This window comes from Solenopsis invicta, chromosome 3 (genome assembly GCF_016802725.1).
Source record: "Solenopsis invicta isolate M01_SB chromosome 3, UNIL_Sinv_3.0, whole genome shotgun sequence".
In the NCBI taxonomy this organism is placed as follows: Eukaryota; Metazoa; Arthropoda; class Insecta; order Hymenoptera; family Formicidae; genus Solenopsis; species Solenopsis invicta.
The window spans coordinates 7,168,789-7,187,082 of record NC_052666.1 but is presented as its reverse complement, the minus strand read 5'-3'; the positions used below and the strand labels follow the sequence as shown (position 1 = coordinate 7,187,082).

The window sequence follows — 18,294 nt, the reverse complement described above, 5'->3', positions numbered from 1 at the left end:
AATGTTATTTTTGTTAATGTAACTTCTTTATTGTTCTTAAGTGCATTATTTTTGTACTAAAATAATAAAATTTAAAATTAAAATTAATACTACAATGTATGTGCATTTATCACTTCTATGTCTATTATTTTATCATTATTATCAACTTCATTTACCTAATTGATATCCCGTATTAAAGTATTGTACAACTATTAGGTTCGAATGTGTCCAAGTATTGGAACATTGTCCAACTTATGGGTTTTAAAGTGTCCAAGTACTACGTCAACTAAAAATGGTTGTCCAACTACTCCAGTATATAACCACGTTTTAAAATCAAGTTTAATTAATGTTTAAAAGCTCTATTTAAACCATTTTTTTTAAAATTGTCTCTTAAATATGCAAATTATATGTGGGAATCGAAAAAATATTAAATTAACGATATTTTGGCTTTGAAATAACGAAGTTAAATTTTTTTTCAAAAAATCTGTCCAAGTTTTGGGCATTTTACCTTATTACTACCATTTTGTTCTTCTGTCGATTATGCAGTGAGTCACATTTTTATAAATCACGATTTATCACAATTTAAATAATAAATGAGTCATAACATTGAGTCTAAAATTTGTTAAACAACACTTCAATAGAATGAAAGACTGAAAAAAACGAGACAATGTCATAGAGAATAAAAGAAAACATGTGATTGCAATATCACGATAGAACAAGAGAAAGAGGAAGCAAATTTACGCGAAAGAGGGAAAAGAAACAATTAAGTTAAAAGTAAAAAAGTCAATCTGGAAATTCAAGAAAATATTTAAAAGATACAAAAAGATATAATTTACCTTGTTCAAAATTTTTCACTTTTTATTCCTTGTTATTCCCTGTTATTAATCCTTTTTCTTTTTTTTCTTTCTTTTTCCTCTTCTTTTTTTCCTTATTTTTTAAATTTGTTATTACTTTTTTTAATAAAGAACCAAATTAACAAAAATTAAATTTTAACTTTATATTAAATAAAATTAAAAACAATAATATACAGGTAAACTGATAAAAGAAAACAAGAGAACAAGAAAATGAGAACCGAAAGAATAGAACGCATGTAAAAATTTAAGGAATGTGACTTACCTTTTTCTGAATCCAATCTTTTATTTTCTTTTTCTTTTAATTTATTTCTTACTTTCTATTCCTTTTTCTTTTATCTTCTTTCTTGTAGTTTCTTATGGTTAACACATCAATTGAAATCATTACGATGACAACATCTCATGAAGTTAACGCAGAACAATAATAATATGTATACATATGTATGTTATTTTATTAGGCTGGTATTACATCAATCTTATAACAAATCTTGGGCTGATCCCGATAGCACTTGGGACCGATAGCACACCACTACTCACAGTAACCGATGCCTAGAGTTTTTCTGTTGGTTGGATTAAATAAGTCAAGATGATTGGTTAGTATCCAATCGATCTGTGTCCAAACAGGTATCACCCACAAATCTTAATGACATGTTGAATGATGGCAGAAAAAAGGATTCAAATTTATAAATATTTATTATACTACAACCAATCAACAACTTAAAAAAACTCTACATAAGTCATAACTGTAAAACACAATATTAAAAATTAATTACAAAACTCAATAAACAATGTTTATTACAATAATTACAAAATTGTCAATTAAAATGCAAACAGATAAATTTAGAATATTTTTAAAATAACAACAATAAAGCCAATAATATAATGTATATTAAGGTAAGAATTTATGTTTCATTTAAATAATTTAGTGAGAGGGTATTACTCGTACAATCCGATAACTGTTGGTCACTCCTACTCAGAGGCATCCTTCTTTTCTTCCTTCCTTCCTTCTTACATTACTTTATTCCACTTCTTTTCTTTATCTTCGTCGCACATTTTTTGAACAACTTATTAAAAGAGATATTGTTAAAAAAAAATATTTTAAAACTTAAATCACAAAATGTCTAAATATTATGTGATATTTACTATTATTAAAAGAAATCTTTAAACCCGGTGTTACGTCCGGCGAGAAAATTTTTATTTTCCCGGGCCATCCGTACTAATAATAGAATCCGGAAACATCCTCCGATCAGTTGGATAAATCCCGCATCAGTATCATAAATCGATATCGCTCGATTTCAAATCTCATACGGCTTGGCTACATCGTGCCGCCCCCTCGACGCGCAACACCCGCGAGCGTCCATCGGCGCGAGACAAACATCGTGCGCGCCGACCTCTCGGCTCGCGACCCCCTCTGATACCGCCAAGCTCCGCGCGTTGGAATTTTATTCATCTTTCCAATTTAATACGAAATATTAAGAACGGCAAATTTATAATTATCGAAACGTGATCCACTCATGGACGCTTCCCACTGCTGCGCCATGCAACTCCGATCGAAACAACTCTAAAATCACGGCCAATAAAAATGCCAAATAATTTTGAATCAATTAATCTCTTACGAACGATAATTAAACCTTAACTTTTTATACGTAAAACTATTGCATGTGCTTGGCGCTATCACCTCGCACATTCTCAATTCTAATATAAATTCTATTAAATTCTATTAATTTTCTGAGCACTGGATTTCGCGTCGGGGCTTGGTATGCGGTGCCCCCGCGAGTCGCGATCCCCGGAGAAGTCTACAAGCGCTCGCGCGATATAGGCGCAAGCCGCGCGGTCGCGGAACGGGGCGGGCTTCTAAGGGCCACACGTTACGAAAAACTATCGCTCCGAATTTTCAGCGAACCTGAGGAATCGTCCCGCGACACCTCTTGCCCATATCCTTGCTATATAAGGAGCGAAATCGGAGCTCGAAGTGCAGATCAGTCTTGTTGGTCGAGTGAGATTTGCTGTCATCGGCGACCACCAACGTTCAGACCTCCAGGTACGATCTCAGCGACGGGAGGGTTTTACTCCTGACAAAGAGGTTGGTCTTCGAGGTGGCCCCGGTCGGATCGCCTCTTTTCCTCTCCCTCCTTTCCACCAGAGATCCTGAGGGTTGAACCTCACCTAGCACTAGCTAGAGTGTGGCCTCACTCGTTTCTCTGCCTCCCTCCCTTTCCTCCGAGCGTTGGAGAAGACTCGCGAAAGCGACTCTCCAACGTCTCCTCTCTCTCTCCCTCTCCTACGGCGTCGAAGAAGACTCGCTAACGCGACTCTTCGACATCGTCCTTCTTCCTTTCCCAACCCATCGAGGAAGACTCGCTAGCGCGACTACTCGACGCTTTCACCGTCCCCTCTTTTTCCGTAATTTCCACCTTTAAGGGAGGCGTTCTAACGGGTGACCACTCCGACCCAGCGGATTCGTCACTCATAACGTATACTCGATCATTAATTTATTTTACTAAATTTCGTAGATCTTTCATACTGAGCTCTCTCTCTCTCTCTCTCTCTCTCTCTCTCTCTCGCGTTAAAGTCGTCCATTCGGAAGATCGGTAAGTTAATTGCTTATTTACGCATTCACGTGGCGATCCTTCTCCCATATCAACTCTACCAGGTCTCGCTTGAAGCACATATGGGCAAACGTAGGGCACAGCGCGCGTACGCCGGCGGCAGAAAGCGCTTCTTTCGCAAGATGACGTTTTACCCACAGCCCCCATATGTAACCATCTACTATTCTGTAATCACGAAAATGTATATACATATTCAGTTTAATCATAACACGCTCTGTCATTCATTTAATCCCACGCCAAGCTCAAGCACGCATGTTACAACTCCTGTAGCTTTAATAAAACGCTAGTACATTTTCTAAAACTACTGCTCATTAATCACCTAATAATATATCTTCCTACAATACCTCCTATTTCCCATACAAGGAATTTGTCGCGTATCCGGCCGTGTTATCGCACGATTCGGAGCCGCGACTGGTGACAGCTGCCTTAACACCGAAAGAACCAAAACTAACCAACGAAAAAGATCTGCGTCCCGGGAACGCAACATCGCGAATCCGCGGACGTAACACCGGATTCAATTGCAACATTAAACCCGGATTCAATTGCATTCTTAATTTTTTTCATCCTTTATTTAAAAGTATTTACTTTCTCCAACTTCTTTAATTCCTTTCTCCTTTCTATTATATTTCTATTTTACATTCCTTCAATTCTTCCTCCTCCTTTCCTTCTTTCTTAAATTATTTAATTTCTTTTCTTCTTTTTACTATCATTGCACATTTTTTAAAATCCTTACCAAAAGAGATAATGTTCAAAAGAAAAATAATTTTATTCTTAAAACACAAAGTATCAAAATATCATATGATATTTACTCATTATTTTAAAAAATCTTCAAACCCGTGTTCATTTGCACGCTTAGTTTCTTTCATCCTTTCTATTCTAAATTCCTATCTTTCTCCGCGTTTTTTAGTTTCTGTCTGCTTTCTATTTCTTTTTTCTATTTAACACTCCTTCAATTCTTCCTCCTTCCTTCCTTCCTTCTTTCTTACTTCATTCCTCTTCTTTTCTTTACTTTTGACGCATACTTTTTAAACAATTTACTAAGAGATAATGTTCTATTAAAAAAAATTTCATTTTAATAACAGGAAATCACAAATATCATGATATTCACCAGTTATTAAAAAAAACTTTCAAATACATGTTCAATTATATTATTAATTTCTAAAACCTTTACCTTTTCCGCTTTCTTTAATTCCTTTCTCCTTTCTATTTTATTTTCATTTCACGTTCCTTCAAATCAATTTCCTTTCTTCTTTCTTTTTTACATTATTTCATTCCTATTTTTTTAATAGCATTATAATAGCAATATTATAATAATATTAAACAAAAGTATTCATTCCTCTTCTTTACTTTATCTTTGTCACACATTTCTTAAACTCTTTATTAAAAGAGATAATGTTCTACTAACCCTTTCAAGACGGTTTTTACAACTGATGGTACAACTCATGAGTATCTGGAGTCTAGAAATAGATAAAGAAAATTTTATTTTAATAACAGCAAATCGCAAAATATAATATTCACTCGTTATTAAAAAAAACTTTCAAAGTGTTCAGTTACACTCTTAATTTCTTAAATTTTTACAATCTCTACTTTCTATTCCTTTCTCCTTTCTGTTTTATTACTATTTTACACTTCTTCAATTTAACCTGCTTCCTTCCTTCCTTTTTACAACATTTTATTAATTTTCTTTTAATAACATTTTAATAGCAATATTATAATAATATTAAACAAAATTGCTGAAAATGAAGTATAACACAAAGTATCAATTCTTTATAATGATATTATAACTATAAATAAAAACATTTAATAAGACTTATCTAAAATAATTGTGAAATCGTCCAAAGGGAAAAGAAAAGTCTTCATCAACGCAGGAAACAAAACCAACACAATATTATTACTACACCATTAGCCTTGTGATGCATGTAACAATTATGTCTATTAACTGTCAAAACGCAATCTTTACTTTCGTTGCACATTTTTTAAACTCTTTACTGAAAGAGATAATGTTCTATTTTAAAAAATTTTATTTTAATGACAAAAAATCGCAAAATATCATAATATTCACCCGTTATTTAAAAAACCTCAAACGCATGTTTAATTACATTCTTAATTTCATAAATTTTTACCTGCTCCGTCTTTTTTAATTCCTTTGTCCTTTCTATTTTATTACCATTTTATACTCCTTTGATTCAACCTCCTTCCTTCCTTCCTTTTTACATTATTTCATTACTCTTCTTTTAATAACATTTTAATAGCAATATTATAACAATATTAAACAAAATTGCTGAAAATGAAATATAACACAAAGTATCAATTCTTTATGATGATGTTATAACCATAAACATAAACGTTTAATTAGACTTATCTAAAATAATCGTGAAGTCGTCCAAACGGAAAAGGAAAGTCCTCATCGACGCAGGAAACAGAACCAACACATTATTAATTACACCATTAACCTCGTGATGTATGTAACAGTTATGTCTATTAACTGTCAAAACGTAATCTCCACGATGACAGCAGCTCGCGAAATAAGCACATCGAGAGAACCAATCAGCATTACGGAAAAACGTCAACAATAAATGCGACTATCGATTTAATATGGATTTTCTCAGATAGAATTAGTACAAAAACGTTTTGAAAAAAGTGAATATCTATTTAATCACATTTGTGGAGTTCCAAAATCGATTGCAAACTGCACCTTACTAATTACACTAAATCCATAAGGATTAATACGTGTTGGAAAACACGTAAAATTTATAAATAAGAAGTAATAGGTTAACTATAATAAAAGATGCTCACGTATATATGAAAATTGTATATTATGAGGACAAAAAATATTTTATCAGTCCTACCGTACGATGACAGGTGAAAAGTCAACTAAAGGATATTATAGACGATATCAACTGTGCCTGAATTCGAGGCTTTACAGTTTATTTTCTCTCTCTTTTTCTCTCTCCCCCCCCCCTCTCTCACTCTTTCTCTCTCTCGCTCTATCAAGGCGACGGAGAAGCGCTTTAGCACGCTAGCCGGCTTTTCGGCAGGCTTGTGTGTGTGAGGACGTGTATGTGTGTGTGTGTGTGTGTGTGTGTGTGTGTGTGTGTGTGTGCGCGCGTGTGTGTGTGTGTGCGCGCGCGCGCGCGCGTTTGTGTGTGTGTGTGCATTGTTTTTAATGATAGGAGGGCGATAATTTAATTTTTAAGCTATTATATATTTTTTACATACATTTATTCCTTTTAGTTATATTATGCTTTAATTAACAATGCTTTAATAGCTATATAATGCTCATTTAATTGTTATAATAGTAATTATGATTATGCACTTGAATGCCCTTCCCCCCTCCTCTTATTATCGTCCCGCGACCACCTCTACCTCTTCCTCGTCCTCGTCCTCGTCCTCGTCCTCGTCCTCGTCCTCGTCCTCGTCCTCTTCTTCGTCCTCTCCCTCTTCCTCTGCCTCTCCCTTTTCCTCGAGCGAATGCCGCACGTATTATTTTTTCTAGATCTAAAGTCTGAAACAAAAAATTTAAAGAATGCGTAAAAGCATTTATTGAATACCGAAGAAAGATAAAACGATGCTTATATGTCAACTTTGTCATTAAAAGAAACCACATTTGCCTGTGTAGGTAAACCGTGGCAAACCAAGATCATGTTTCGACAATACGCTCGTTTTTTAATAGTGAAACTATAGCCGCATTTAGAAACTCGTTTATATTTAATTAATACTTACACGAGTCCTGTTGGCGTCGCCGTGTCGGCCGTCACCTCTGTCGTCACCGTTTCGGCTGACGCCGTCGGGTTGTCGTCGCCGCCACTGTCGACGTCGTCGTCGTCGTCGTCGCCGCCGCTGCAGTCGACGTCGTCGTCGTCGCCGCCGCCGCTGTCGACGTCGACGTCGTCGCCGCCGCCGCAGTCGACGTCGACGTCGTCGCCGCCGCCGCAGTCGACGTCGACGTCGTCGCCGCCGCCGCTGTCGACGTCGTCGTCGTCGCCGCCGCCGCAGTCAACGTCGTCGTCGTCGCCGCTGTCGATGTCGTCGTCGTCGCCGTCGCCGCCGCCGCCGCCGCCGCCGCTGTCGACGTCGTTGTCTTCGTAACCGCCGTCGTCGGCGTCATCGTCGTCGTTGTCGCCATCGCAGTCGACGTTGTTGTCGTCAATGTTTTTTCCACTGAAAAAAGAGAATTTTTAGAATAAATAACAATATTTTACTAATATAATTGTTGTAAGTAAAGTACATAGACGTGTACTTACTGGTTCCTGCTTTACGGTGCTCGTACTGCTCGTCCTTACAGTTTACGGTGCTCTGCGGTGCTCGCAATAGCATGTATGATCTTTTTTAGATCTAAAGTGTACATTAACTTGCAAGAAAAAATATTTAATGTTCTCTTACATTCATTTTTTAACAAAAAATTCTGTGTTACACAACACAGACACACACACACACACACACACACACGCTCGGCACGTGTATGATGCACAGATTGAAATCAATATAGTTACGATTTAATTGTAATAATACTCATAACTTGTATAATTTTTAATAAAACATGTATATCATGCGCGCGAATTAACTTATATTTGCATCATACACGTAAATGAGAATCTTAGCAGCTTAAAAGGCTGAGCCCCTTTACCACGTCAAGGTGATTCTCACGAAGGGGAAAAAATGGGAAGCAACAATCAGCTGAAAGTTAAATTTGTATTTTTTTTTAAATATAGAGAAAGAATATGCAAAAAGTTAAAAAGAACGCATCTCTTGGTTTGTAAAATATATAATTATATTTAATATTTTCTAGAACGTATGTTTATAAAAATCAAAATTCTTTAAAACTATAAAATTACAATTATTGTTGGTGTTTTTGTTATTAAGCATATCACAAAGATCGCAATCACAATTGAAATAATTGCATAAATCTGAGACTAGCAGATGTTATCACAGAGAAGTTTACGTAATAAACTTCTTTGAAATAACTGATATAATATCAGTTATTTCTTTTTCTGAAATACTTTGTATATTTTAATACACATACGTGTATTAAAATGTTTTTGTATCTTATTATAAAATACTGTGATTTTTAAAAATTACGGTACATAATATATGTATATATAATATATACATATATATTATATATATAAACATATATATATATATACAGGGTGTTTCAGACCACCCGTACACCCCTTTTCTCTTCGCAGGATTAGGACCAATCAAAAATATGTTCAGACGAAAGTTGTAGGGTTTCAAAAGATCTATTCAATGATCTTATCAGTTTGACCTTGGATGGCGTCGCCAAGGTCAGATCGAAATCACATTAAGTTTTTTAAATGGAACACCCTATTTTTGATTCCAGAATCTAATAGCTGGTGTCAAGACCTTTCCAAAACACTATAAGAATGTTTATTTTCGTTGACTACTTTCCGAGTTGTGCGGCTTGAAAGTTACACTACCGCTAACACCATGTAAATAACAATATAAAATCACGCGTTACGCAGAAAGCCGTGCAGCCGACACAAAGAAAGTAAACACGCGAGCCGGGCCAACAAAAACAGATCATGAAAAATCGTGAAAGTTAGCTGTCGCGACCGTAGATAGTCACACACATATGTATGTCATAATATTATGTAATTACATTATTACTTTAATGGTAGCACACGAGCAATAACGAGCGCGGCTTTCTGCGTAACGATGTCTAACTCGTGATTTTATACATATTGTTATTTGCATAGGATGTAGTAGAGATGTATTCACCACAACGCTATTGTGACTCAACTCAACACGAGTGACAATAACTCTCTCAAACTTGTCACCTACGTCTTCAATAACCGTCATATCAGTATCAATCGCGCAACAAAAAACCTAACCTAACCTAAAATGTTGAACATGTAATTGAATGTATACATTTTATTGAGAACACATGAACTATTTTGAAATGTTTTTTTATTTAAATATTGTTTTATATAATATACATGATACTAATGTCTGGCGGAAATCATGCAGCGACCGCCGGATGTCGTATGCGCTGCATATACGGGTGGTACATTGTTATAATTTTCGTCAATTTTATACACTTGAATTTTCTTAATTTCGTGTCCTTGTAATCTAATTTCGTATGCTTTGGCATGACTATTTAAACCTAGTGTATCACAAATCTTATACGTGAAATAAACGCTATTATTATTATAAGATATTATTACGGATACAATTGTTGCAAATACCGGATTATCGTCATCGTTTATGCCTAAACGTATATTGTAATTTGATTTATACATTTTTCCATTAATTTGTATCCATGATACTTCGTAATCTTCTTCCGAACAAACTTTTGAGAGTATTTCAGGTTTTAAATAATAAGGCAATCTCCCAATAGTGCGACCTACATTTACCGATGTAGTGAAGCCTTTTTTAGTTAATAATCGATAGCTAAATTGTAATTGCAGTTTTGTGGATAATGTTAACAATAGGTTTCTGCGTGAAGCTACAATTCGGGCATATGTCTTACATATTTTGTGATACGCTTCAAAGCGGATTGAAGATAAATTTTTTAAAGAGCCCATGAGACGAATAATGTTTGGATAATGGATTAAGAAATGATATTTCGGTTTTAGTGTTTTATTAAATAACGTCATATATAACCTATTGTGCTCTTTAATCAATTGCTGTAAATGTGTGATTTCTTTTTCTGAAATAATTCTACTTGTAACTATATTGACAATATCATATAATGTTTGGTATAAAATCCAGACCTCGTCGTCTTCAGGAATTACGTCACTGACGATCATTCCGAAGTAACAAATTAAATACGACATTTCTGCAGAAGTCGTAATAAGGCAACCATTCTTAATGTGCCTAGAATTTATCGAAGATATTTTATTCCCTTTATCAACATCGGTGTGAATAAAATACTGTAATCTATCATTTAATTGGTCTAATGAAATATATTTCATTTCAATAATGTGGCCAATAATTTCTGCCATGTCATATCTACACACCCCTTCAAAAAGGTCATGCATAATATCGCACGTCAAATTTATCACATTATGAAAATTCGGTATTTGATTAAAAATGCATCGTTTTTTAACGCCACCAGTTAAATTAATCACATCAGCTTCGTAATTTTCTGTATTTCTTAAATAATCGGCACACTCTATATATTGTTGGGAAGTTTCAGTTTTCGATGCACGACATATTCGGCAAAAATACTGTGCTGAAAAACTCTCGGTAAAACCGAGAAGACTGTTTAATCCTAAATTATCACCAAGTAACCCAAACATTGTAAAGTATACGCGATTTTCCTGACCGTTTATGGAAACCAAAATGCCTGTCTCGCTAAAAAATTTTAATTCTTGTATAATTGGATAAAAGCATTTCTCATTTCCAAAATTTGATCGATCAGAACTATAAATTAATTGACCGAGATGTATATTGTCTAAAGTTGACGAAAATGCGGAAGGTATTGCTGCAACAGTATAATACATTCCACCAACTTTGTGGATACCGGCTGAAGACGACAACGGATTTCCTGTTTCGAAATCATCATAATATACAAACAAGGGGATCAATATTTTATTCTGGAAATTACTTTTTATATTTTTCCAAAGAGAACCGTGAAATAAATTTGAATAATTTCCATCTGTGCAAGAAGATTCTTTCTCAATATAGGCTGTTATAGTTTCATAAACGTTTGGCAATTCTAAAAATGACTTCAAAACTTTCCGCATTGGTACGATTTGACCTTCACATTTTGTCATTTTTAAAACACTTTTTCCATTTTCTATTTTATTATTTGACATCTCTCCAATAATAAATGATTCCGGTGATATAAAATGTTTGCATTTTTTCAAATAGCATATTCGGTTATACTCTGTATTCAAATCCCTGAGAAACGATACGTCAAAACAATCCTTAACTTGTACATGAAATTCTATTGGTAACACCTTCTGTACTTTCTGCTTAACTTCCTGTAGGACATCATTTACAGTTTCCGACAATTGATCCGTAATTTTTTGAACCGTAGATTTTGCAATTGATGATTCACTATATAAATTCCCAATAAATTTTAATATCGATTCATGTATGCCAGTCTCGAGTGATTTTGGAGATTCAATAGCATTAGACTTTGCATCCGTACTGCAAGATTGCAAATAGCCAAAAGTTTCGGAAGGGCTATTTGAAACGATATCGTGGTGAGTATTATTTACATTGCTTGTACTGCCGAGATTAAATGTGCATATGCGGACATGTATTTTTAATGAAGAAACAGTTACGAATTTGCGCATGCATTTTTTATGGATACACGTATATTCATTTTCCATCGGGTGCAAACATTTTATATGACCTAATAACTGTTGGCTCTCCCCGCGAATAATTAGCCCACAAATTTTGCAATCCATAATTTTTTATTATAAGTAATGCTTTATTATTATTATAAGTAAGTATATTATAAGTATATTATGAGTATTATTATAAGTATATTATAAGTATATTATAAGTATTATTATAAGTATTATAAATATTATTATAAGTATATTATAAGTATTATTATAAGTGCTTTATTAACCGAAATATTTTCATGCTGCTGTTATTCACGTTCCTTATACTTGTTTTTTTAATTAAATTAACTAAATTGCAAATTGACGGTATTTTGTCGTCGAAAGCGGTTTCAATACCATAAACACCCCATTGTAGTAGGTAACACAAGTGGTCACTTTCTAGTGGATACCGTACGTTGTATGAAATAAACGTTTTGAACGCCACGTCCAGGGCTTTTAACACAGAAGGTATTTCTATAAGTCGTTCATCGATGCACAGATAGACTTTCTCGATGGAAGTTACTTCTGCCCCAACAACTACTACGAATGGCTGAACCGTCTGCCCGAATTGATATAATTTTTCAGTTCTTTGCCGTACAACCTCTTGAATATCTCCGGGAATCTACACATAATAATTTATATTTAAATATTACTATACTTTATGTCATAATATTAATTACAATTCTTTTATAATTAATAAAAATTAACTATATTATTATTAATTACATCATTACTAATGGCGCTATTATACTATTAATGTTACTCTTGAATTGCCAGTATATAATAATTGTTATTGTTTTATTATTGTTATTATAATCGTAATAATTATTATTTTTATTTTTATTACCGTGACAAGTAAAATAATTCCTTCCCTACTTTCAACGGTGGAAGGCTTCCAATAGGTTCTCCTTCCCTGTTTTTTAATGGAAATTTTGTTAGATTTCGGCGGTACTAATGCCGCGAGAAGGGAAATTTGAATAAAATTCTGAGAATCTGCAAATAAAGTACAATGCATATGAATAAGTAAATATACATTGCACACAAATATGGGCCCGATCTTATTTAGGTACTAACTCTGAGTTAGGTTTCCATTCTTCAGGACCTCCAAGAGTAATTCATCTGATTGACTAAGATATTTCCTATTTAAAGATAGTACGGCGTTAAAATAATCATTCCACTTGCGTATCAAGAGTTGATCTTGCTCTTTATATTTTTGGCAAAAATCCTGTTCAATCTACGGAATTAATCATTTATGTTTGTATTATATCTTTAAACGTTAAACAGTCCGGTTTTTTTGAATTATATTGCGACCAATGAAACAAAAATTATAAAAGAAACTGTTTTATACGCACTAGCAAGTAACTGTTCTCCGTTAATAGAATTGGCCATTCTTCTAACAGGTCATGAAGAGTTTTCTTGTTCATGCAATTTACCAGTCGCAATGTATACGAAGTATTCCAATGGTTTATGACGTCAGCCCACGGTGCTCTATTGTGGATTAGCCATAATTTACTGTTTTCTGAAAATTGTTAAAGACACATAAAAGTAATATACATAAAAACCACTAACCACTAAAAACATTAATGTATCTGAACATGATGTATCTGTACCCTGATGCGCTTCCGACGACATGCAAGTAGCTGCCTCAGGTATTACGTCGCTTGTTACATTTATTTTCGCTTCTCGTAAAAATGAAATTTTATTCCGGTATTTATCCACCAACTTCCCTTTAGCAACTTTCGATTTTTGGTTCAAAGAATCTCTTTTAGACACAGGAGGAACATAATATGTTTCTTTACATTCTTCCGGAAATACGTGAACGATATTATCAGCAATAGCGTCAAAATCCTCGTTTCGAAGATTTCTGAAAAATTGATGCTCATAAAATAGTTTGAAAAACTTTTAACAAATACATTTTTAGGTTTTCACGTTTTTTAAAACTAAATATTAGACATTATTATAAGTACAATTTAAAAATATATTTTGTTCGCATTCTTATTGTCTACTCTGTAAATCTAGCCTAGATGGCTGTACCTGCCGGCCGATTTCCCGCTGCCCGGTGGATCGAGGAGCTGGAGCGGGGATTCGGCAGGCAGGGAAAGGACGACGCGCGGCTTGCGGTTTTGGGAAGCGCGCGCCTGCCCGCTTTTGTACTTTCGTCGCGAGAAAACCGAGTGCTCATTAAACCGAATCTGTGTTTTTCTAAACCGAGACTTGTCTTTTCTTTGTTCGCCTACTCCGACCACTGACTCTGTGGAAAGGCTCCAAGTTGCTTAAAATTAAGGCAACCGAGCTGAAGAAACGAACATATTTCTTAATTATAAACATTGATTTATACATTATAAGTTTTTGCTTACGTTATGCAGTTGTTCAAAGCATGTGTGACAATGATGTCACATACATAACTTTGACATTTTGTTGATAAGTCCCTCGTGTTGTTATAAATGTTTAGTACCGCTCGTCCCGTTGCATCTTTTTCCAATATTTCTTTTACGTCAAAGTCTACACCCCGGTTTAATTTTCTTTTTTTTGTGACCAGATCTGTGTCTTGTAAATTGAATGTCTCCGCTGATTCCGCGCTTTCTTTATTACGACTCTCAGTAACAACTTTATCGTCCTGCAATAACTGTGGTGGTTCAACAATATTTGTATGTAGTGAATCGGTAATTTGGCTGTGTACATCCAGGTGCACTGCATCAGTATCCAATAAAACGGATCCGTCAGCGTTGACAATTCCGGCGATTACGGGTTCTTCTTGTTGATTTTTGACACTTGGAAATTTAACCTATGAATACATCATAAAAATAGTTACAAATATAATACTATTATTAGAGTAGAATCTAGGGTGTGTCATTTTGGAGCAACTTTTTTTTTCATTTCACGAATAGCATATATACTTGCAGGAAGGTAAAATAAGATACCTGTTAAATTTTTAGCCCTTAATATTAATATTAACAGGTCGCTCATCGCGATTTTTTATTTTTCATTTAGTAAGATAGAAAAAATTGTATAACTATCTAACAAACAGTAATACAGCATTGCGCCATATAGATTTTCTGTTGTAAATTTACCGCTCTACAAAAAAGATTTCTTATCATTTTTTCATAAATTCAACTGTTCAAAAGATATTCAAAGTTAAAGTTTGATAAATTTTATAAAACTTGTTTTTGCTTCTTATGAATTTTGTATCATATCAACTATCAAAAATTATGAAATAATCAATACATATTTTTGTAGAAAATTTAACGATCTACAAAAAAGGTCTCTTATATTTTCTTCATAAATATAACCATTTAAACGATATTAAGGTTTAAAGTAAAGTATAAATGCAAGTATGCTATTCGTGAAATAAAAAAAAAGTTGCTCCAAAATGACACACACTAGTACGACCATATAAAGGCATTTTGTAAATATCAGAAGTACGAAATAGGTATTTGGAAATGATTTTAGGTTAAATTAGGTTAACATTTCAATAATTGTTTTAAATTTATTTTTACTGTTATTATACGCTTTACGGACAAACGTAAAAAATTTTCTTATCAAAATATTCACATTACTTTTAAAGTCAATAAATCTGCTACACTACGTACAATACTAAGAATATACTTAAACAATAAAAACAAGTTATACCGAGACAACACAGAAGTAAAAAAACAAGCTACAAAACTTGAAGAACTTTGAAATATTGAACAACGAGCAAATAGAAGGAAAGAATATGCTTTAATTCAACGATAAGAACCATCACCATACATTTGTCATGCTCATATATTTTGATTTGATTTTAAGTCTTAACCCCATGCTGGGAATTAATTCTTTGAAGTCAACGTGGCTGGTAATTATTTCTCCCAGAGTCTTCATGTCGGTTATGTCATTATCTGTAGAATAAAATTAATAACAAAACGTATGTAAGTACAACAAATTTAAACAATGAGGCACTCAAGAAATGTCCCTACTGAAAATAATCAGGTCATGTAACAGGTGATTTAACAGGTGATTTATCAGCTGATAAATCGGTAATGAATCAGGTGAAAAATTCATCTCAGAAATCAGCTGCAAAATCGGATAAACAATTAAATTAAAGTTGATTGAAAAACGTTAATTGCGACATTTGGTACATACGATGATCGAATTCTACGATAATCAAGTCGGTAATATTAAAAACATAAATGGACAAAGAAAAATTGACCATTTTTCTTATTTAATTATATGGAAACCAAATTATTAAAATGTATTATTCAAAATACGAGGTGTGTTCAAAAAGTATCGCGAATTTTGTGTTTTTTCAAAAATTATTTATTTATTCATGAATATCTATTTTGTCCCCTTCAAAGTAATCCCCATGAGATATTATACACTTGTGCCAACGGTTTTTCTAATCTTCGAAGCACTTCAAAAAATCATTTTTTTTTATCTTGTTCAGCTCCTCCTTCGATGCCGTCTTTATCTCGTCAAGCGTAGCGTAACGTCGTCCTTTCATGGGCCTCTTCAGTTTAGGAAGCAAGAAAAAGTCACAGGGGGCCAGATCTGGGGAATACGGTGGCTGCGGCATCATTAGTGTGTTGTTTTTGGCCAAAAAGTCGCGCACAAGCAACGATGTGTGAGCAGAGGCGTTTGGTACGAATTTCGCGGCGACCCGTCTCATGCCCAAATCATTGATAAAAATCGAATGGCACGAGCCAATCGATATGTTTAGGTCCTCAGCAACTTCTCTAACGGTGATTCGACGATTGGCCAATACCATTTTCTCCATTTCATTAATTTTTTCGTCTGTTGTTGAAGTGCTCGGGCGTCCGGCACGCTCTTCGTCGTTCACATCTTCTCGGCCTTCTGAGAACATTTTGTACCACCGATAAACGTTGCTTCGGTCCAAGGTAGCTTCTCCGTATGCCACAGTCAACATTCGGAATGCATCCGCGCACTTAATTTCGTTTTTCACACAAAATTTGATACAGGTTCTTTGATCCATTTTTTTGAATAGGTAAAAATCGAAGACGATCCAAAACACGTGCAAGCAAAGCAGCTGTCAACAATTAAGTGAACATTCAAAATGGCCGAGCTTGTCGGCATAAGTGAGAGACATGAGTACCAACATAACGCCACAAAAAGATCGAAATTCGAATATACGTAACCCGCGAAAATTCAAAATTCGCGATACTTTTTGAACACACCTCGTACATGATAGGTTAAGCATTGGGCAAATTCAAAATTAAATCGAATGAACTTAATAATTAGAAAAATGTGAAATTATTACAGTATGCGAACGTTATTTAGTCAGTTAATAATTGTCTTAAATCAAGAAAGTAATAATTAAATTAATTTCAAGTCGAATAAAAAGATTATTCAAGAAATCAATGAAGAGTAATAATACAAAATAAACAACAAATAAATTGACGGAACGAATAACGAACCATCAAAATTCAAAATAATATATAACGGCAAATCTATAGTTAACAACAAACATTATTTTCAGTAAGATATCGAGCATTTGCTCTTTCATTTTTTTCCCGAACATTCCAGAGCTTTTCTTTTATTTGTCGCTTTTTCTCTCTCTCTCTCTCTCTCTCTCTGAATTGTTTAAAACAATCGGAGCTTTTCTGGTAAAAATAATATAGTGCTTGCACGCTTGCTACGCATTGTGCAAGCACGTGATCCATGTGAGCATGTGATCCAAGTATGCGAGAAGGACGGCTTTTTTCATTGAATCTGGCATAGCTTTCAAAAGCGGAAGGCGAGCGTGCCTTATTTCAATTGAGCCGAATAAAGGTTAATTCACACTATACGGCACGGACCGTCACGTTCCGACAACGACACATACTCGTACGTTAGACAAGGATACCTATTGTCTCCATCCTTGTCTAACGTACGTGAACGTACGTGTCGTTGTCGGAGCGTGACGGTCCGTGCCGTATAGTGTGAATCAACCTTAAAGGTTGATTCAGACACAGCCATGCCGTACCCGTGCCGTATCACGGACAGAAACATTAGACAAGGATTCCTATTGTCTCCATCCTTGTCTAATGTGTCTCCCCCCTTGTCTAATGTTAACGATACGGATATTATACGGTACGGGTACGGCACGGTTGTGTCTGAATCGACCCTAAAGGTCCTTGCACAATGCGAGAGAATAGCAACAAGAATAACGATAGAAATGTTCAACCAATCAAAAACTGCGGAAAATATCTGCGAACCAATCAGGAGCTGTGAAATCAATATTTATATTTATTCTCTATCGCTATCGCTATTCTCTCGCATTGTGCAAGGACCTTAAGGCATCTCGCACGTGTGCCCACAGATGAAAAAGAAAACGTGTGTCACACAAACTATCTAAAACAAATGCGCGATATATGCGAAAAGGTAACCTGTTTTTTTGTGCGAGAATTGCTAATGCGGCGAGGCACACGCTCAACTGTTCATGCATTGCGTTTTGTACTCACCCTGTAATCTCCTTAAAATGTCCTCTTTGGACGGTGACAATAGATCGCACAAAAAATCTTCCATCATTAGGCTCGAAGCGTCAGTTGCCTTTGCAGGTTAAGTTTTCGCCGGCTTGTA

The 18,294-nt window shown here is 34.7% G+C and overlaps 1 protein-coding gene across 1 annotated transcript; it reads right to left on the bottom strand.

Annotated features, from left to right (window-relative positions):
- Positions 1-9,405: 9,405 nt before the first annotated feature.
- LOC105206605 lies at positions 9,406-18,294 on the bottom strand. Its single transcript, XM_039447490.1, has 9 exons — positions 18,177-18,294; positions 15,493-15,617; positions 14,100-14,527; positions 13,353-13,606; positions 13,095-13,261; positions 12,817-12,976; positions 12,590-12,735; positions 12,100-12,364; positions 9,406-9,566 (listed from the first exon to the last, which is right to left on the bottom strand). Exons 1-9 carry the CDS (start codon positions 18,241-18,243, stop codon positions 9,406-9,408), a joined length of 1,773 nt encoding a protein of 590 aa, XP_039303424.1. The 5' UTR covers positions 18,244-18,294.

Coding starts and splice junctions, on each gene's coding strand:
- LOC105206605 (XM_039447490.1), bottom strand. CDS start 18,243: ATGATGGAAGATTTTTTGTGCGATCTATTGTCACCGTCCAAAGAGGAC. Junction 14,528..15,492: donor AATATATGAGCATGACAAAT/GTATGGTGATGG, acceptor ATGTATTCATAG/GTTAAATTTCCAAGTGTCAA. Junction 9,567..12,099: donor ACTACAATGGGGTGTTTATG/GTATTGAAACCG, acceptor GTGATACACTAG/GTTTAAATAGTCATGCCAAA.